Raw genomic sequence first — 23,241 nt, forward strand, 5'->3', positions numbered from 1 at the left:
TATCATAAGCTATTTCTGGCTCCTTTCTTTCCTTCATATTAAAAAAAATGTACCTGGGATTCTTCAGTTTTTCAAAATATTAGTGTCTTTTTTTTAAAAGCTGGAATTTGAATCTTTTTTGGTTTGTTATTAAAATGGGAACTGTCATTTGGAAAATTAATAGAGCCACAAGTTTCCTTGTTAAGAGGTTATTTTTTAAATCTAAATTTAACTCTCTCACATTCATATTTTATGGCATAACTTAGCCTCATCCCAATTGAATTTTTAAGTAGTATTCAATTCTCTATGGAAGCATCAGTGAAATGCAGATGTACTGTAAAAATATCAGCATGATATTGTGATCATGATAACTTGTATTATATGATATTTTTTTAAAAAATATGGTATATAAATCTGTAGTAGTGAATGTTTATATATAGCATCTCATTACTGTTTCTCCTCGTATTTATAATATGGAATTGTGAAGGACATATTTTAGGTAATTAAGCACTTACTATATGTCAGTCACTATCCTAGACATGGGGGTAAAACCATTCCTTTGACAGTTATAGTAGAAATTTTGTCTCCTTCTCACCATTTGTACTTAAAGTAACCCACATTATTAAAATGCTCAATTCTCCTATGTCATTTTCTTTCTAATAATTTTTAAATGTTATGCCAACCTGGAATGATTTTCATATCCTTCAATTGAAGAAGAGATGATGTCTATTTTAGGGTAGGAAAACAATATGAAAAGGTAATTGACTCATACAAAATTATAACAAATCAGTGATTGACTTTTGACTGATCTTAATCAAGACACTTTTAATATGATATTTATTTTCTTCCCTAAACACTTGCTTTATTACCAAACATTATTTCCATCTGAAACCCAAGTATTTAGGGAAGAAAAGAATCTTGAGAATAATCCATGCAAATATTTTTCATTTTTTATTAAGTGAGATGGAGAGAAATGAGATTGAGGTGTATGTTTTAAATTAGTAAATAGAGTTAATCTCAATACTATGATTACTTAAAATTGAAAAGAAGAAGTAACAAATTAATTTTGCAATCTAGTTTTTCTGTGTTGAAAACATGAAAGACTGCTAAACTGTCATCAAATTGGGACTAATATAATTATCAAAATAGGATTTATTTTTAAAATGATATTTGGAGATTCAAAATGTTTTATAGGCCATAAAATTAAATAAGTTATTTAACTAAAATAATGGAAAAATCCTAGCATGGAAATTCTCAGTACTGTACTCAGAAGATGAAAATAGACTGTTTCCATTTTTATAGATCTCAGTTTAAAAATTTTTTGAGAAGACAAAAATGTCCTGGGTCACTGCACATTATCAAATGGTAACTGAAATTTCAAAAATTGAACAAATTTTTATAATAGCTGAAATTGCCCATTAGATTTGATTTAGTATTATCATTTCCTTAAAACCATTTCTTTCTTTAAATTTTTTTTTCTAGAAATTTGTTGTATTCTTCAATAATACTTTAAGATTATTTTAAAATACTGATTTGTTTTCAAAAGAAAATAAACTTGTATTAAGAAAAACATCAAGATTTGTTTGTTATCATTTGTACCTCAGTGTAATAAACATTATGAGAGAAAAAAAAAGTTGTTCCACTGCCTTAGAATTGCTTAAAGTTCTAAAAGCATTTAAAAGATGTTGGGAGATTTAAAAATAATTAAATAGGAAAGGTATAATGGTTATCAATTCAAAATATTTAAAAGCAGGGAAAGGGTAAACTACTTCTGTACTTGGCAATATTTTTGACTCTTTTTTTTTTTCATGTGGTCCAAATTGCCACAGTAGAAGATGAACACTACTTATATGCAGGGCTAATGATCAATGGTTACATACTGGCCCAGCTCTACCTGCTGAGAAAATGTTGGTTGTACTCTGTATTTTATGATAAATCTCTGCTTTTCCTAGGCCCCATGTGAACCTTCACCAACTTCCTTCCTGTTGCCCCACCATTTTTTTTCTGTCTAGACTTTTCTCAAATCCAGCAACTAAGGATTAACATCTGTAGTCCAAAAGTTGTGTCTACAAGTCCAGCTCTAGACTAAGTCAGCATCCCTTCTGATTGGTCAATTCTTGTGTCATATTGGACTTCAAATATTGATTTTTTTTCATATCAGTTTTATATTTTTATTTAAAAATATGGATATATATATATATATATCGATTTTTTGACTATCACCCGTATAACAAGTATAAGTAATTATAAGACTCAGAAAATTATGCATGGTGGGACTGGGGTTGTGGCTTGGTGGTAGAGTGCTTGCCTAACATGTGAGGCACTGGGCTCAATCCTCAGCACCACATAAAAATAAATAAATAAAAATATTGTGTCAATCTACAATTAAAAATTTTAAAAAAAGAAAAGAAAAAAGAAAATGATGAGTGCCAAGTTGGGTGTGATGGTACATGCCTGTAATCCCAGCTACTTGGGAGACTGAGATAGGAAGATCACAAGTTGGAAGGCCAGCCTGAACAACTTATTAAGATCCTGTCCCAAAATTAAAAAAGGGCTTGTAATGTAGCTCAGTTGCAGAGCATCCCTAAGTTCAGTCCAATATTGAAAAGAAAAAAAAGTGATAGATGTCAAAGGAGAGCTACTAATCAGCTGCAGTATGAGGAATTGAAAAGGAAATGTTGTACTCCATAAGGACATAAGGGGAAATTTTGAAAGACTTTTGAACTTTTGAGACCCTGAGTTTTTGGACAGGTTTAAAAAAGGAGGTCATCACTGGCATACTAAAGAGCATTCTCCTTCATCTATTCATTTAGCAACATCTTCTGGGTGTTCATCATTAAAGGGCCATACAATATATTTAAGAACTAGAATTTCAGAATCAAACAGTCTTAAGTGAATCCCAGTTTTATCACTTAATACCTGTGTGACTTTGGTCTAGTAACCTGCCTCTTAGTACTACATATATAATGGGAATAATAATAGAACCTACTTTTTAGGGTTATCTAAGAACTAAGAATTCAGTGAGTTAATAATTGAAAACAATAGTTCTCAAACTTTAGTTCATATCTGAATCATCTGGAGGGCTTGTTAAAACACAGATTGCCAAGCCCCATCCCCAAATTTCTGATGTGAGAATTTGTATTTTAGACAAATTTGAGGTGATGCTCTCACTGCTGCTCTAGGAACATACTTTGAGGAACACTGATCTGAAATATTTAGAACAATGCCTGGCACATAATATACTCTATGTAGATGTTGACCATTTATGCCTTCACTCTTTATCCTTGACTGTTTAATCTGTACCAGACATTGTGCCTAGACACTGGATACAAATGAGATGATATACAAATGAGATGAAGATGTGATTCCTCCTCTCCAGGGGGGGTCACAGTGTACTAGTGAGTTACTCCTTAAGTAAGATAAATCTAACATTCTATGTACTAAAATAACACGTAATGTACAAAAATATCTTAACTAGTTTGATGCATTTGTTATACTAAATGGTTATGTGTATAACTGATGCAAATTGTTTCAGAAATTGACTTAAGCTCTTAGATAAATAGTATTCACATTATTTTTCAGTTGTTGATATTTTATAACTTCTCTCAGGTGATTTTTGTGCTTGTAGGAAAAAAGATTTTTAAAGTAGTTTAAGTAAAGTCAAGTTGGATTACCTAGAGATTCCTAGAATATGTGCTAGTAGATGATTATTTACAATTATGAAATATTGGGTGCTTTTTACATTGTTTTCCTTGTGCTGTATGTATACTGTGCTTGAATTATTCATGTAATTATGTAAATTTTTATATAATTATTATAAAAAATATTATATATTTATCTCTTTACTCCCATTCTCAGTTCCCAACCATTGCAAATCCCTGTCCCCATTACATTCTTTCAGAAACCTGAATCTGATTATGTAATTCTTTTACCTAAACAATATCCAGGGCTTTTAAAATAAAGCTCAGAGTCCTTCACATGACCTGCAAGACCTGTATTATACCTATCTGCCTTCCCAAAGCATTGCTCTAATTTCCATTTTCAAGCAACACAAAGATTCTAATACATGCCAATCAATTATATGCAGTAACCAAAATAACCACAGGGTGTCACTAAAGTTTTAGTTATTTGCACTCCTAAAATTTTCCGATTTGAATTCTAGGCTTAACAAAAAAAAAAAAAAAAAAAAAAAAAAAAAAAGCTTGATTATTTCTATCTATGTCTATATATTCTATTCTATAAATCAGAGAGAATCTCTTAATAGTAGTGTGTATATATAGAGAGGCAAGAGTTTTATAGACATCAGCCTTAGATTTTTATTCTAGGAGATAAGTTTCAAAAGAGATCCTTTTTTTTAAAAAGATACTTGGGGTGTCTTTAATTTTTAGAAACAAGGAATTATTTCATATTTCTTGATGCATTTATGCATTTATTGCCTCCAAAATTCAAGTGTAACTTCTTGAGAGTAGGATTGTTACCATTTTTTTTTTTGTATCCCTTTTCTTTCCAGCAGTCGTGGGTATGTAATAGGTACTATTTGAATGAATGAATAATTAGTACTCCTTTATCTGAATTTTGAATAATTTTTTTCTACCTAAATATTTGTAATATGACTGAAATGCTATCTTTTCCATATTTTTATTTGTGCATTATAGTTGAACATAAATGTATGTTATACATACATATAACACAACAATATTAACTTGGCCAATATCATTCCTCAATATTTCCCCTTTCCATCTCCTTTTACCTCCCCTTGGATCCTTTCCTTTACTTTCTCTAAAATAATATTTTAATTAGCTTTTGTTGAAAATAACAATGATATAGATATAATTATATTCTAACAAAGTTTTTTTTTTCTTGAAGCTACATATGGCAGTACTTAGAGTAAGTACACACTTAAAGACTAAACCTCTGTCTCTACTTCCTTGACTTTTGTATTCTCCCTCTTCCTTTTTTTATCCATATTATTACATTTTGGAATTTTAAAAAATAGTTCATCAGAAGTTTTATTAAAACATTTATTATATATTTTGTAGATTATAGACATGAGGAAACATATGGGATATACTATCTTCTTCATCTGTTGGCTATCAGGATTTTTATAGTTTTAAAGTTACTTTACAGGCTCAAAGTTTTTTGTTTTTGAAATTTTATAGACTCTTTTGAAGTTTTATATACTCCTGATTATCACATGGCATATGTAGTTTAAAAAAATGAGAATATGCCATTAAGATTCTTAGATATATAATTTGTTTAAACATTTAAAACATGCCAATTATTTAAAATTTATTGTAGCTCATTAACAGTAGGTATAAATACCTTATATTACTTTTATGGAATTTCCTTAATAGTCAGTGTTCATAAAGTATTGTAATGGATCCATATTCACAAAACAAGAGCTTATCCTATCTCCAGCTTGAAATATGTATCAATACAGTACTCAATAGAGTACAAATTGTCCTCTTTATGTAAAAAATGTATTCTGTGAGGAGTAATCTAGTAAATTTCAGAAATTATATGCTGTTTATTTTTCCTTTAAAAGCTTTACACAAATCCAAAGAAACCTGAGGTAAGAAGACAAATGTATAGGTGGATAGTATATGTGTATTGTATTTAAGTATGTTTACCTGAGTTGAGACTATAGACTATGTTGCTCCACTACTATTTGAACAGTAAGAGTGAGCTCTTTCAACATTTTTTCTTATAAATGTGACCAATACTTTAGTATGAGATTTTCAAATATTACCTAGGGGTATTTTTTTTAAAGGCATTGAGTAGAACTGGGCCTCTTCTATAACATATTAACACTAAAAGACTCTCTTGATATATAAATATATAAAAAACACATTTTATTTATTTTAACTGATTCTTAAAATTGCTTATGGTCTTTTAGTAAAATAAACCAGTCATGGCATAATTCTAAACTATTTTTGCCAACAAAATTCTCCCATTTTGACCTTTACAGAGTTTCAGAATTTTTACCTCTTTACTTCTCTATCTGTTTCTTTCTTTTCCTTAGTGATTGCTACTTACCCTCAAGGCCAACTTAAATTCAAATCTTTCATAAAAGCCTCTTTGGCTAGATTGTCTAAACTAACTTCTTCTGTAAATTTATTTTCCAGAAGAACCCCACAATTTAACACTCTCAATTGACTCATGCAGATTATTTTCCCAAGCAGACAGTGAATTCTTGAGAACAAGGTTATTGTCTTGTTTTCTATCTTCCATAGTGAATATTATAGTCCTAGACACGTAATAGTTACTTTTGCCCCTTTGGCTTCTGTGGCTGTAGTAGTGAGTTGGAAGGAGAAGCCCTCTGTTCTCTCCTTTTTTTCTGTTCTCTTCATCTACTTCCTAGCTTTCTTTACTTTTTCCTTGCTTTCAGTTTTTCTTATCTTAGCCAATGTATTTTGTCTAACTGCTCATATTCAAGACAAAATTGTTTTTAACTCTTAAAATTCTCTCTGCAAATTATGAATAATTATGTAAGCAAAGGGGAAGCAAACTTTGAATACAAATGGATCACCATTTCTCAATGTCCAAACTAGTTTTATCTTTCCTTCTTTTTTTTTTTTTTGAAGTTGTAGATGAACAGAATGCCTTTATTTTATTTATTTTTTTGTGGTGCTAAGTATGAAACCCAGTGTCTCACACATGCTAAGAAAGTTCTCTGCCACTGAGCTACAACCCTATCTGCCTTTGTCTCTTGTTGTCCTTTTTTCTTAGGTTTAAACAGAAGTTTTCTAAACTACAACTTTCTGATAAATTGTTAATTGGTTATTTTCTTGGTACAGCATTTATCATATTTTCTTATGAATGTAAAACTCCTAGTGATAAATCCGTAATTTGGTGAGTAGTGAAATGCTGACTAACTTACCCTTAAATACAGAAAAATCTTACAGAATGGAAAAAAAAACGGTTAAATACGTTTCAATGCTAGCACATACAACAATGAGGATATAAAACAAAAACTTATTATATGGAGAGTTCTAAGCTATCACTTATGACCCAAGAAAATATCTTGAATATTTGTAAATTATTCCCTATAGTGATGATCCCTAACTACTAGATGTTCAAGGCACCCTTCTGATTACTAAAAGATTTGATGGTTCCTTGAGGATATTAAAAAAAACTCAAAAGAATAACAGAGTCAGCAATAATTATAGTATAACTACTACTATAGCATAACAATATTCATAGTGCCTAAAAGCATTCCTCCACAAGATTACATTGTTTTACTTGCTGTTTAGCATTATGTCACTGATACTACTGTTTAGTTCCGTGATCATATTCTTTTATGTACTCACAAAACAACATTCTCACTTACACAGTCTTTGGCATTTATCTTATATTGTGCCAAACATTTGAGTCATATCCCTAGAAATATATCCTTCCCTAGACAAAATATCAGAAACAATAACAATGTTAATATTTAACTAAAGCAGCAAAAATATACTTTACACATCAATTTAAATTTGCAGGACTCTTATGACAAGTATGTTATGATACAACAGTGAAAGACTTTGACTTAAGACAAATTGTGCTTCCCTAGTTCAAAGGCCAACAAAGTTTGGGGTACTGCACAAAGTTCTGGCATTTCTGCACATTAAGTTTTGTTCTGCTTGCTCTGTCTTTTGAAAGAGAAATTGACAAAGGCAGCTGAAATAGTAAAGAATGATAGCTTTTCATAGACACATACTACAAAAAGTATGGTGGGTATTAATAAGATATGTAAGCTGTATGTAAATATGTTAAATAAAGTTTTAATTTATGACATAAAGAATTAGTATATATGAATATTGTAAGAATACAGATATTATGATATTATTATCTATTCCTCTGTGCTTATTAGAGGTAGTCAATGTCCAATTATAATAGTCTCCTTCAGGAACTGAACTATAGGTGGTCCCTGTTTCTAACCACATTATGCTCTCAGAAATTTTGTTTTTTTATAAAATGTTTATAAGATGAAACCCTAACTGAGCATGAACTCTGGGCTAAATATTTATTCACTCAGCAAACATAAATTGGGGCTGGACATGGTGGAACATACCTGTGATCCCAGCAGCTTGGGTGGTTAAGGCAGAAGGATCACAAATTAAAAGCCAGCATCAGGAACTTACCAAGACCCTGTCTCAAAATAAAAAAAAATGTAAAAAAGGCTGGGGATGTGACTCAATGATTAAGTGCCAAATGTGTGTGTGTGTTTGTTTGTGTGTGTGTGTGTGTGTGTGTGTGTGAGAGAGAGAGAGAGAGAGAGAGAGAGAGAGAGAGAGGATATATACATATTATATATGAATTAGGCTCATTTTATGTGCTTAGCATTATTCAAGCTACAAAAACATGAAAGTAAATGGAATAAATAAGGTCCCTGCCCTCTTGAAGCTTTACATTCTTATGTGGGGGATAAATAATGAATAAGTAAGCAAAATTTAGCAAAAACTTTCAGATAGTCATAATACTGTGTATGAAAAAAAGATTTTAAATGTAGTTTACTAAAGAATGCTGAGGTAGAGATGGAAAAGGAAGAATTGAATCGATTTTTTAGATTGGCAGTTCATAGAAAGCCTTTCTGCCAGACCACTATTTTAGCTGAGAATGAATGACCAGAAGGAGTCAGCCTTTGCAGGTCTATGAGAGGTAATGGAATATAACAGGTAGAATAATATGCTAATTAACATTACAGGTACTAGAGTCAAATCTCAGCTCTACCACTTAACCAGCTTCTTCAGTAATGAGAATAATAATATGTACTTCAGAGTAGGGAGGGCTACTGAAATCTACTTCATGGCTACAGCATTTTGGGCAGTGGCCAAATATTATCATTAACCGGATATAGCATGTCCCAGAGCATAACTATACAAAGGCCCTAAGATGGGAAGGAATCTTGGATGTTTATGAAAAAAAAAAAGGTGCCATGATCCTATCACTTAGTGAATGGGAGGGAAAGTGCAGGAGAAATAGGTAGGGGACAGATGAGTAATGTCTTATTGACCAAAATAATTCATAAATTAAATGTTGTCAGGGCAATGGGATGCCATTAGTTAGAGGGGTTTACACAACGGTATTGCATGATCTTTTGGGCTATAGAATAAAGAATGAATATTAGATGGTCTTGCAATTCACTTTGAAGATAGTCCTGAAAAGTCTTACCAATGGATTGGAAAGTGGAGGGAGAAGAGGCTTCATGTGTTGCTGTTGCTTTGGTCTATATGAATGTGATCAGCATGATTGATAGAAACAATTGATGATCAATTTAAATATCACCTTTGTCAGGCAATACAGCCTGAAAAGTGGGAGAACATTTTGTGAGTTATAATATACCTTCTTTGATAAATTAGTTTCAAGTTAAAAGAATTAGCATCTTCTATAAAACAATTATAAATGTGAAACTTATTGGTTCAGTGATCAAATAATAAAATGCAAGTAAAATTATCAGCTACTGAAAGATTTCTTTCATTTAAAAAATAAAAGCTCACAACGTTAAATAGCTATAGTTGACTCAGAAACATGGGCAGGCAGGCTGTAGGCATTGTTTGACAGGGCAATTACATCCAGCATTGGTTAAGAGAAGATACTGTGTGTATCTAGCCTGTCCAGAGTGAACCTGTTGCTGTTAGGCAGCTGTAGATGCTTCTAATCTCACCCATCTCTCCTAATGTTGCCATAAGCAGCCTTCTGAACTTTCATTTCTCTAGTAGGTTGTCTAGTTAGAAAAAAATACTTGTATTGAAATTAACTCCATGATAAATCTCTCACTTTAGAGTTTAACCAACATGAGAAAGTTTTCCCAGTACATGGTCACCTGTGATTAAGGTGTATATTAAGGAGTAAGATCTGCAGAACCAGAAGACTAAACTTCAGAGTAGAGAAAAGTAATAGAAGCACTGAGACTTTTTCTGATCAATCTAACATTTTCATCCCCACATTATCAAGGATTAAATATTCAACCAGATGAATGAGGGGCACTTCTGTGTGTTCTGAAATCTGTCCCTTGGTATTTCTAGCTTTCTTAACAGAAGAGCAGATAGCAGTAATATCCTCAATCTTGAGGTTCAACTCAAATATCACCTCTTTGGGGTTGCTTTCCTTGGCCCTTTCAAGCCAAATCAGCACTTTTCTCCCTTCATCTTCTTTCCATCACAGCATCTGCTTCATATTGTTCACAGCAATTGTACTATGTGAAATTATTTATTGATTATCTCCTGAGCAGACTGTAAATTCAAGAACAACAGGGACCAAAATATTGTTCATCACTGTGACTCCAATGCTTGATACAAAACAGACATTCACTAAAATACGTATTATGTGAAGAATAGTTTCTCAACTGATTCCCCTGTCAGAACCTAATGGGTGAGATACTTGACTGTGCCTTAGTTTTTCCAACTTCAATTATAATGGAAGCATTTATCATCTAACTCACTTTTGGAGAAAAAGTATCTTAATATCTGGAAATATTACTCCTAAATAATATAATACTGTGGAATAAACAGGTATATAGGAAGCATGGTAGGTATACAATGAAAATGTGCCTTATTATCAGGTAAAATTCTGGATTTCTTTTTTAAATTAATTTCTTTATAACCTTTGGTTTTTCTAGAAAGTGACTGAGATATACCAGTTCAAATTCAAATATACAAAAGAAGGAGCCACTATGGATTTTGACAGGTAGAATCTAATTATTTAATGAACCTGATAAAGTATATAGAAGTGAGATAAACATAAATTTTTATAAGCCAGAAAAAAGTTTTATACTTTTTTTATCATTTTTCCATAACTCCCATAAAACTTCACTATTATAAAAATGAACTATAATAATTAAATTTCTGAAATCCATGGATTTAATTGATGAGAGTAGAGGACATGATAAGCATCACCATTATATTAACAAGGCTGTCTGCAAAATGTTGATTGAAGAACTCCATAAGGCCCTGTCTAGCTACTAACCCAATGTTTCTCAACTGCTATATTGAGATATTGATCTTTTACACATTCTATATAGTCAGTTGGGGCCAGGGTTAGATAAAAAACCCTGGACTGTTTGCCTACCTGCATAACTTTTGTCATCTGCCTACCCCACCATGATGGACAAATAGCATTTTCTATGTGCTTCTCTGTATGTAAAAGACTGGAAAACACCTTATTGTCCTAGCAAATCTAAAACTCCAAGTTTTAAACACATTTAGTGCATTAAATAGCACACTAGTGGATTAAATAGTAGTTCAGAAGGGCCCAATGCAGATGAAGATGTTTGTTGAGGAGAAATATTTATTCTTCTTTCAGTAGTTTTTTGGCTTCAGATTATCCAGGAGGTAGATAGAGCTAAAGATTTACTGATACAATCGAAGTGGAAGATGAAAATGATAGTGAAAAGCCCCAGGTAGTAGAGTGCTCCAAGTAAGAGAGGTGGATATCTCTGACAGGAATGAATTTAAGAGAAATGTGGCAGAATTCTCCCTTTTCTCTATTATTAGCTCTCTGGGGCTTGATGATTTCTCTCTAATACTCACTTCCTTAATTATTCTATCATTTATAAAACTTTTAGGCAATATTCAAATGTGAGAACAAAGTTCCAAAAATGAGAGTTAAAATTTTAATTATCACTAGCTAACGTTTGTATAGCACTTTACAGATTATATTCACATTTACACATATTTTCTCACATAAAGCTGTTGTTTTTACTCTCTAAAACTCAAATATAAGTATCCCTGGCAACCAGATTAATCTCTTTGGTTATAAAGACACATATGCCAAGAGGTAAGCAGTAAAATAAAAAATGGCCAAATCTTGCAGATATTAGGGAGGCAAGAAAATAATACATATTAGAATTTCCTAGAAGCCAAAAAGTAGTATTTGTTTACATCAGAGTTTTGAATGATTTTACTGATGAATCCTGGAGGATCCCCTGGGCCACCTGGCTGTAGCCCTTCACTCAGGTTACCGTGTTTAAATTGGTTAAATTCTGGCAGACAAAGCTAAGTTGTTTGAAATTGATAGAAAAGCTTAATAAAGGTTTGCTTTATAAATTTACACTGCCTCTAAAGATCAGTTAGGGGAAAACTCAATAGTTCAATTACTTAGGATTATTTTTCAACACTGTGCAATTATACTAATAATCATAGCTCTTCCCCCAAAACTACTCAAATATGAGACTAATTGGAGAAGAAAATTTCAGAGAGAAAAATGTTTAGAATTGGAAGGTAATTTAGTCCAACTTGTTCATTCATATTCACTGAATGAAAGATATTGATGAAAGATACAGTCACTTGCTGCTTAGTGAGCGACAAACAGTTCTCCTAAGTCTGTGCAGAGTCTGTGGGGATTATAGGAGAAGACTTCTTTGAAAAGATGACACATTGCATTAGGGTTTAGAAGAGAAATAGAAAAGTACAATACAGGTGGAATGAACAGCAAATGCACATGGTTGAGAGGAAATTGGACAGTAGTTGCTGGTGAGAGTAGAGAAGAGTATAAATGGACATTAAAGAGTATAAATGGACATTAAAGTTTATTAATTTAATGGAGGCATTTTAAGCATGAATGGGATATGAGCATATTTTTCTATTAGGGTTATTATTTTGTCTGTGGTATGCAAAATGGTTTGCAATGTGTAAATGAAGGAAAGAGGAAGAATAGTTAAGATTCCCAGTGGGGTAATCCCTGCAAGTGTGAGGATGGGATGCCTTTGAGAGATAACCAGATGATAGATACAGAGCTAGTAGCTGATTTTATGGTTAGGAAGTTGTAGAAATGTCTGTAAGCTTATCTTACAAATGACATAACCAAAAAAGTGTATCTAAATGATTTGACTGAAGACATTCAGCTAGTTAACAGCAGAGATTATATTAGATGCCAGGATATCTAATTCCAAATCCAGTGTTCTCATTATTATGACATATGGTTACTTGTAATAAGCACATTTTAAAAAAATAAAGTCATATTTCAAATGCTTTAGGTGAATGTATTATTTATAAGTCCTTTGTATATTCATTGAAATTGTATACTTGTTCCTTTAATTTATACTCTAAAAATTGTCTCCAAAATGTCTAGATGTTTATATTTATTTGATCATATACTCAAAAGTTGTGTTCTTTTGGGAATATATTGTCAGTATTGCATATGATTGAAAAATATGCCTTTTTTTCTATGTGATTATAGCAGTAGTACAAGCTTTGAAAGTGGAACAAATAGTAAAGATATTAAGAAAGCCAGTGTACTACTGATTCGTAAATTATATATACTGATGCAGAACCTTGGACCCCTTCCTAATGATGTTATACTTACTATGAAACTCCATTACTACAATTCAGGTAGGTGTAGACCTTTATTCCAATTCTTCTTAAGTACTAAACTAATATTTTATGTAAATAGAAGGATTTTACAAACATCTGAAAGATACATGTTGCTATACTTAAAATATTTTTCTGGCTTCTATTGAAACTAAGTTTCATGGCTTTTTGCCCTTTTCATTTTGCAGTGACTCCACAAGATTACCAACCGCCTGGTTTTAAAGAAGGAGTGAACTCACACTTCTTGGTGTTTGATGGGGAACCTGTCAATCTGCAAGTGAGATTGGTCTCCACAGGCTTTCACAGCATGAAAATAAAAGTCACTATGGAGGCAGCCAGAGTATCTGATTTGGAGAAAAATCTGTTTCAGGAGAATAATACTACTGAAGTTGCCCATCAGGGTCTAGACTGTGATGATGAAGAAGAGGAGTACAAATGTTGTGAACAACCAATAAAAAAAATATTATAAAATTTTAAAAAAAGAAAGAAATATTCAACCACACTATTTAAGTAAAATATTTTTAAATAAAGTAAATATATGTATATTCATATGTATTTGTATATGTGTATACACAAAAGCATTAACTCTGGAACAATCCTTTTCAATGATAGGGAGAGTGCTGGTTTGTGGAAAAGTCAGGAGCTTTACCTATATAATTTGAAGTCTCCTTTTCTTAAAGTAAATAAATATTAATTTTTAAATTAAAATTATTTAATTACAATAAATTTACAAAAAAAATCAAGTGAGGCCAAGTTTTAGTGAGTCTCCAATTCTTCAGTTAAATACAACTGACATTTTTCACTTTGCAATCAGGTCATGTCACAGTAACAACATTCCAGTGGAGCATGCCAGGTATAAAAACTGAAACAAAACAAGTTTTGACATCAAAGATTTTTTATTCTAAAAAAGTACAGTCCTAGCCAGGACAGATGAGGTTAATCACAGCTGTAATCCCAGCAGCTATGGAGGCTGAGGCAGGAGAATCACATGTTCAAAGCCAGCCACAGCAACTTAGCAAGGTCCTAAGCAATTCAATGAGACAGACCCTATCTCTAAATAAAAAACAACAACAAAAAAATGCCGGGGATATGGCTCAGTGGTTAATCACCCCTGGGTTTAATCACTAGTACCAAAAAAAAAAAAGTCTGGGCCTTAAGAAATAAATATGTTTTTAGATGAAATTGCCTATTGCCCATGATTAGGAGAAAAATATTTCCCAATATATTTCTAATTTTAATAAGTGATATATTTTTAGGACTTACAAATATTTTAGGTGTCTATTCATATCAAATACAAGTACAAATCAGCTCTTTATTTTCTGGAATAATCAAGTGGGAATGAGCCAAGAAAGAAAGTTTGGGGATTAAACCAAATCAGAGTGAAAACAGAATGTCAGCACTCATTTATGTGAAGAGACAAGCTTTGGGGCTAGATCACTGGGGAAAACCAGGGAGCTGTTGGGTTTGCAGCCAAAGGAGCTGAACAGGCAGGGCTCTGAGCCCCTTATCTTGCATTTTGCATAGAGACTTTAGAGTTGGGTACTGCTAGGACTCCACTGTACCCTAGGTAAATCTATACTGTTGGCTTACTGTTTACTGGCTGCTAACTGTAGGCTGACATTGTATTAAAAGTGTTCTGAGACAAACACATTTTAAAAATATTCTCAGGAGAAATTTTAAGATTAGGATAGTAACTTATTTGACTGAGATAATCTGAGTCATACTTACAGAAGATGACTACGAGGTAATTTCTGAAGGTTCTTTCCAGATCTTTAACTCAGTGATATGTTTACTGCATGGGAAACAAACCCAGTCTTACTTGAATTAATATAAATAATACAACCAAACTAACAACAAGGTTGTTTTGTTTTGTTTTCATTTTTAGTATCTTCACAATATCAGTCATGAAAATAGGCTTTAGAATTTTGGTACAGTTTTCTTCTCTGATTCTACTCAAGGAAGATATAGCTAACATAGAAAGGCTAAGAAAAAAACAAATAAAGGTTAATAAAAGAATGAACAGATTTCAAATGGATTTTTATACTTAAAAAATTAAAAATTTCTTGTTTGCAAAATAAGATTTAAGTAAGACAGCCTGGAGAAGTATATTTTAAGTAATAGATTAAATGAGGCAGGTGATGACACTTTTCCAAGTGTATATTTAACAGAAGCTATATGTAAAAAGATCTGGCTTTCATGGTAAACTTATATTTGATATTAGTTTCTCTCTCAACCAGCCAGTCACATGAGAGAATGCAAATATACTGAAGTGCTACTGACATTTTTTCTACTAAAGATTCCTATTGTTTTACTTCATGGAAAATACAAAATTTATACACATGTGTACATATGTAGAACTTTAACATTATTGCTTTTAAAAATTACTGTATTTTGAAACATATAATTCATCAAAGAGAGTATACAAAAGTTATCTGAACCATTTAAAGAATAATGAAAACATCCATATACCCACACAGGCCAAGAAGTAGAAATTTACCACTAGAAATCACCAGGTATCCCTTTATTAATGCACTTCATGTATCTCTAAAGAGAAATACATCCTGAGTTATTTTATAATCCTTCCTTTGGTCTTTTTAGTTTTATCATCTACCAATATTTGGGCCCTTTTAAAATTTCTATATAAAAACAATAATACTCCAAGTATTTTTCTATGATTTTAGTCCTTATCTTGACCATCAAAACTGAGATTCATCCATTATGTGTGGTTGTTCTTTCATTTATACTGTTGTAATATATTTTACTCATTTGTTTTATTTCATTTTTGAGATGGGGTCTTATTCTGTTGCCCAGGCTGGCCTCAAAATCCTGGGCTTAGGTGATAATCTTGCCTCAGCTTCCTAAGTGTTGGGACTACACGAGTGTGCCACCATGCCCAGTTAATATCCTACTCTTGTTGAAGTTATTTCTTTTAAATTGTTAGAAACATTCATGTCCACATCTCCTGATACACATGTGAAAGAATATCTCTAGGGAATATATCAGAGAGTTATAGTCTTGCACATTTTCAACTTCATTAGGTAACACAAAACTATTTTCCAAAATGATTGTACCAATTTATATTCCACCAAGTTCTCCAGTGCCACCTAGTTATGGGAATTTAAAAAAAATTCCTGGTATTTATCTAGCCGTATATCAAGGATGAAGTAGGAGGCACTGTGGGATTCAATTCATTCAGGAACCATTAAATGGTAAGGAATCTCCTTTCATTGAAAGCTCTGGAGAACTCTCGCAGGCAAGTCTTCCCAAAGAGTGGCACAAAGGTCATATGAAGCCAGGCCCATTGAGGTCTGCCATGTGAGGTCCATGTGTGTTTTGACTATCAACCATGGCTGCCACTCTTTAAGAATAAAATCATGTGATATCCTGGATGATATTTGCAGTGCTGTGTGGAAAGCCACCCTGGGCCTAGGTCTCTGTTTCCAAGGTGACTCTCATGCGTGGCCTCCTAAAATTCCGACACAATTCATGGCAATACTTCTCTGAGGTCAGTTCAGAATTCAGTCTCTAACTGGAATCACACCAGAGTTCAAGCTGAGGTTTACACAGTAATGTCTTCTAACCACCACACAAATAACCACAATTCAAACCAAAACACTCCCACACGGTCCTCATCTTCTTCCATATAGACACTAATCATAATCTCTGGCTGGAAGTTTCCATGAGGGCCCAGCCCAAGACAGTGACCAAAATAAGCTCCCATGCCCCTCATTTGCCTAAAGTCAGGGTGGCCTGGACAACCTTCCTGAGAACCAGGAGAGATCAAACAGGCCTGCTGTTAATACTGTTCCACTTCTCAAATTTGAGGCCTACTGATGGTCGGGTATAGATTCTTTATGTGAACTGAAGTCATGAGAAAACCGAAGCACCTATGGGCTAGCCTCTGCAGGGCTTTGAAGAACTCATTGGACCCAAAGGATTCCTATTCTCACTTCATGGATGTCAGAACCTTACAGAGGAAGGCAAGAGAGTTCATCCATAATGACTGCTCTTTTGGACATTTTTGTTTTGGATGCACACATGGGAGCTTTATTTAGTTTCATGGGGTGCTGATAATCTAAGCCACAGCCTCACACAGGGCCAAGAGGCTGATTCAGACACATCCCTTTACAAAGCAGTTAACCAAAGAGCCACAGGTGATGCATCTTCATTTTCATTTGGAAACTGTTTTCTTCAGGCTTCTCAAAGCGGTGGCCTGAGGCAAAGATCTTCCTGAAATTCAGGGCAACAGAACAATAGGTAAGAAAAAGGCCCAAAGCAGGGTTTCTCCACTGATACATTAATGGTTACACTGATTTCTGTGTTTTTTGAGAGGCTTGGCATTCCCTTCAGCTATCCAGTACATAACCATGTCACAGAGCTTGAAGGTGGTACATATCTTGGAGAGTGGCCAGAATTCAGGAAGAATACAGGAACTTAGGAAGATAGTAGGTGTTGCCCATTGATAAGGCAAGCCACAGTCCATTCAAAAATTAGGTAGGAAGAATGCTGGAAAGCATTCCACTAGACAGGACAAATCCTTTGATGCATTCTGTTTTCTAATGTCTACAACCACAGACACAGTGGGATACATAGACATAGAAACACTCGCCTTGATCAAATGACTCACTAGAATCTATTCACTCCAAACTGAACAAACCACCTTTCCTACATATTCTCAGAATATGAGACAAAACCACAAATTCAAACACATACCTACAAAGGCACCGCCTTTCCCCAATTAGGTTGCAACTACCTGGAGTGTCCTCTGACTGATGGGCCATACTATGTTCCCCAGCAGTGGCCTGTCCTGTCGCAGATCTGGTCGCCTTGACAAAGTCTGTGAAGTTGTCAGGAGCCAGTGATGAGCCACTACCTTCTTTCTCAGGAAAGTCCCCTCTTCAGAGATTTCCTAGCATTTGGCCATTGTCACATCAGTAGGTACCAAGAAAGACTGACTCTGTCCATGGTTATTCCAAACAAGTGAGCACAATGAGACTTGGACTGGGACTGGCTCTGGATGCATCACTACCTGGATCACAAGTTCAGAAAGTTCCATCACCAAGGAATTGAGGTAAGGTCACTTCCTTCAAGGAACTGAATGAGGTCACTGCCTTGGCAACCACTTTGTCCTAACAGTTGCCTCCAAGGGTCCCATGAGATGGAGGCTGGCCCATCTTCCTGTGACACTTTCACAAATTAGAATGGTATATAAACCATAGGAACCCAGGAACAACTATTCACACAGGCCTGGTTTGATCCATCTTCCCTGCATTGAGAAGAGAGAGGCTGATTCAGACACATCCTTTCATACTGACCAGGTTGATTGCCATGGAAGACGACTTTTGTTCTCTCAGGTCCTCTATAGCTGCCTACATCTTCTCCAGGGATTATTTCTGCATCTACCTTTGAGATTCTCAGCAGATGTAATATCTCCTACATTCCTGTATTGTAAGATCAACTCTGTACCTGCTCTTCTGTAAAGTTAGATTGAGGGAATAGTGTATAATTAGGGTTAATAACATGTTTGAATTGGGTTAGGAATCATTCTGCTGGATGAATACTGCTATTGGTAACCTGTGATGTTCATAAGAATATATAGATGAAATATAAGTATGAAAACAGAAATCTAGGTAAGATTTGAATCACAGAAGGGCATTGGGCCCTTCATTGGGATACATAGATTTGAATTATGTTCTGCACATACGTGTCAGATAAATCAATATACAATGGCATAGGATATTTTACCTCAGATTATTGAATGTAGAAGAGAATATCCAGTCAAAAAGTATAGTGGGTAGGATTAGTAAGAGGGTCTGTAGGATTAGGAAAAAGAGTGATTATAGGATTTGGATCAAAACTACTTTTGCAACAGGGTGTCAGAGAGTGAATGTAAATGTCAGCACATGTGAAGAGTCAGTCACAATGATGAACTGGGGAATATATGTAGGAAAGCAGATATCAATACAGACATTAGGAAATAAGGCAAAGTATAAAATGAGTGATAGGATTAGACATTTACAACAGGGGGAGGTTGAATATATAATCTTATGAAGAAACAAATATGTAGTCACCAATAGGATTGAAATTTGAAAGCATTAGGCAACATGGACATGGATGTTTTTGGTAATCCATGCTCACCTTCAATTTAGGCTTTGGTACAATCCTAAGTGTGACCTTTGCATTTTTGTGAAGAATATTACTGTGATGAAATGAATATGTAGATCAGGTGACATGAGTATATCTTCCACCATTTCTGTGAGCAATATTTTGAAGACCTATAAATTAGTATTGGGGATACAAGTAGGTGTGCCCTGCGTCTATGACTATAGAGATGATGCACGAATAGACCATACTGTGAATAAATAATATAACTCATTTCAAATTTAAATAATTTGTTAAATTGATATCTGAAAATATACATGAAATCTGTTATTGATATACATACATTCATTCCAACCAGTTATACATTTAATGGTAATATTAGTGTTACTGTTTATCATGAAGAGTGTGTGAGTTTTGCTTCAAAAATGATTATGGAAATCAAAAATAATGTGTTTGGAAAGACATCTCATGAAAAGACCAGTCAAGAAACATGGAGGAATACATGCGTTCTGAAGCAGGAAGTGATAGAAAGTGAATCAAATGCCTATAAATTTGTGAACTTGAAGATGAAAGCATATATCCTATGATGTACATAAACTGAAGAAATAGTAATGTACCAATGTTGAATAAAAATTAATGTCAAATTACACATCATGTTCCATAGGAATCTACTTGCATTGATGTTACTGTAGAAATATTAGGATTTTTATGGACCATTCACTGAAGTTAGTTTTCAGTACTAGGAATCATATATGTATTTTAGGATAATGAATATTTCTGAGAATAATCTTGTGAAAAGTTGATTATAAATCCACATACATTAACATGAGTGAATTTAGGGAGTGTATAATAAGACATATATAGTTTATATATTAAAAAATCTGGAAAGTATACACACACACACACATTAAAAAGTAGCAATATATATGCCAATTGAAATTCATCCATGGAATATATGTCATCCCCATATAAAAAAAAATATTCATTTTACTGAACATGGGTTTATGTATAATGTTGTTGAACTAGGAAGCTCACCCATAGGTTGAATTTTCAGTTCCATCAGCATTTAACGGGAGTGATCTCTTTAACAATTTGTTAAAGAGGAGGAGATAAGGAAGATAAGGAAGGCTATTCTGCCTCTCTTGCCTCTGGGGACTGGCTTCCCTGGGACGATGGGGGACAGTGGTCCCCTTGCCATGCCCAGGCCACTCTTGGCCTGAAGGATGATCCACTCATCCTGCACCCTGGGGCGGCCACCCCAGAGCACAACAGAACCCACAGGCAGCAGCAACCAGAATTAGGGTTTTGGAGCACGGCCCATCTGAACAGGTAGTACCTGGGTCCTTTTGGTTTTTGCAGCCACCTGACTTCCCCTTTGAGGCCTAAGCGAGTGGAAGAGAGGCTTGATCAACCTCTGTTGGGTCCCTAGTACCCTTCAAACTGGTTGGAGCTGAAACAGACCCAGGGAGACACCTGAATAGTCTCTGTTCTGGGTCAGCGAGCAGACGGGAACCCGTGACTCCCTTTTTGTTTGGTTTAGAATTGTTGGAATTTGGGTGGTATAGAAATTCTGTCCTGGCAATGTCTGTGTGAAAGTGTGTGAATGAGATGGATAAAGGGAAGGGTTCTGACTCAACCCGAGGGCCGAAGCGAGTGCAGAGTCCTGATCCTCTGTTCCTTGGCACCTCATACAGTCTATGGTGGAATTTCACCAACCAACGTCTAGGTGAAAGCTCCAGGTCGGGTGTTGACACTGACCCGCAAGGCTAAGAGGGCCCTAAGTCCCCAGGAAGGGAATGGCTGGAGATGGACGAAGCGAGTCTTGTGGTTTGTTCTAAGTGTGCGACACTGATGCAGGGTGGAACATAGGAGGCACCTAAGGAAACTGAGCCTTCTGAAATGTGTGTTAGAAACCTTTAGGAAGGTTTTCCTGGTAACTGTGGGGTGAGATTCACTCCACAAAGGTTGCATACTCTGTGAATTAGAGTGGCTCACCCAAGATGAGGGCTGGCCACCAGAAGGATCTTTAGATGGTAGAGTCATTGCTGAGGTCCTTTTGTTGTTGGAACCCTGAACCACTTCTCTTATACTGAATGCTGGCAAGAGATAGTACAGAAACAACCCCCTTGGTTGAGAGCCTGTCTAGATGGACGGTCAAAGCTGATGTTAGCCAGAAGCATAGTGGTCTCTAAGACCCAGTGGAAAGCAGCTAAACAGAAAACCTGACTAAAAAAGGCAGGAAAGGGAAAAGTTTTCCTGTGAGCCAGAAGAGGACCCAAGACCAACTTTGTCGAGACCACTGGGACAACAGATTGTCCCCTAGCCCCCTTGTCCTCAGAGGCAAAAAATGATGACCCCACCAATCCCCCAATACTAGCTATTCTTTCCTCTGAGATGTCCTCAGAGCCAAAGTCTTCCTAGGACCAAAGACTCTTTCACCTCCCAAGATTAAGGAGGGAGATTTGTCCCAATATCAGAGCCACAACTCAGATGAGAACTCTCCAGATGCTCCTGCAAGGGACCAAAGGACTTGCCCATATTGACCAGAGGGAAATGCCTAAGGGGAAACAAGCCAGTTTTGTGTGCCAGCCTTTCTCCACCATTGAGCTCATAAGCTGGGAAAATCATACTTCCTCCTACATGGAGAAACCTTGGACCATGACTGATCTGATGCAGCCCATTATTCAGACCTAGGATGGGGCCCCAACAAAGAAGGTCTAAAATAAAGAGTTGTCAAGAAGTCCTCATAGAAAGTCTAAAAGAAAAGAAAAAGAGAGAGAGAGAGAGAATAAAACACACTGTCTGTTCCCAAGAGTTAGAAGGAATTGGAGCCAGCCCTGAGCCCTAGCCTAAGTCAAGCATCTGCAGACAAACAGCCGAGATAAGCCTCCCACTGCTCTAGCATCTCCCTCTCACACTCTCAATAACCCTGAATATTTATCTCGGCCCCACATCTTCCTAAGGCCCCTCTGCCCTATCAAACTGGCAGCGATGATCAAAAGAAATGTGCCCAACTGACTCAGAGCTAAATGTCCAGGCCACTGCTGCTGCCACCCCTCTCTCTGCCCAGAGGTGCCCAGGGGAGGAAGGGCACATATAAGTGTAGTAGCCACAGTGCAAGTTCATCAGTGAAGAAATGCATAGGCTCAAGCAACAGGTGACCAATGCAGCCTTTGTGGGACAGGCTCAAAGAGCCATTTGCCAAAATTTCAATCCTAGAGGGCTTTACTGAGAAGTGTGCCAGTGAGCTGATGAAGGTGGCCACCACAGTTTTCATCAATCGAGATCCAGAGACTCAAAGATAGGGAGACCAAAAAGATGAAGTGGAGAATGGATCTTCTTATAGCACCCCTCACCACAAACCCAGAGGTCACTTAAAGGGGGTTTTCACTAGAACAAAGCCAATGGTCCAAATGTTTATAAGAAAAAAATAAAGTGTGGCCAGATAAAATGGAAAGCCTCCAGTGGCCATGGCCGGCAAGCACCCACTGCCATGCTCAAATGCTAAGCCTTGAACAGAGAAGGAATTAATTTTTTGGCCCCAGCCCCTCCTTTCAGTTTCTTCCCACGTGCTTGTAAGTCAATCATTGACGAATATGGTAGGGGTCCAATAGACACACAAAACTGCATCAGATGCATGGAACCCAGCACCTCAGGAGGGCTCAGCTGCTGCAAGCCTCCAAATGAACCAGGAATATGTTCATGTTAACAGCCAGTAGTGGGACATAGGATGCTCACTCCAAAAGGACATGCCATCCTGGCTCCAAGCCACATGCTGTGAGCCATCAGCAGAAAGGGCCACAGAGCCCCATGCACCCAGGCATACTGAACAAAAACACAAGCGGGCATCTACTATAGACAATTAGAG

General features: G+C 35.3%; 1 protein-coding gene across 1 annotated transcript; it reads left to right on the forward strand.

Annotated features, from left to right (window-relative positions):
* The first annotated feature begins 4,851 nt into the window (after nucleotides 1-4,851).
* LOC144252748 (HORMA domain-containing protein 2-like) lies at nucleotides 4,852-22,678 on the forward strand. Its single transcript, XM_077794868.1, has 6 exons — nucleotides 4,852-4,866; nucleotides 5,525-5,551; nucleotides 10,583-10,650; nucleotides 13,141-13,292; nucleotides 13,460-13,700; nucleotides 22,558-22,678. The coding sequence occupies exons 1-6, from the start codon at nucleotides 4,852-4,854 to the stop codon at nucleotides 22,676-22,678; spliced, it is 624 nt and encodes a 207-aa protein (XP_077650994.1).
* The last annotated feature ends 563 nt before the right edge of the window (nucleotides 22,679-23,241 follow it).

Source organism: Urocitellus parryii, unplaced genomic scaffold (genome assembly GCF_045843805.1).
Source record: "Urocitellus parryii isolate mUroPar1 unplaced genomic scaffold, mUroPar1.hap1 Scaffold_553, whole genome shotgun sequence".
Taxonomy (NCBI): Eukaryota; Metazoa; Chordata; class Mammalia; order Rodentia; family Sciuridae; genus Urocitellus; species Urocitellus parryii.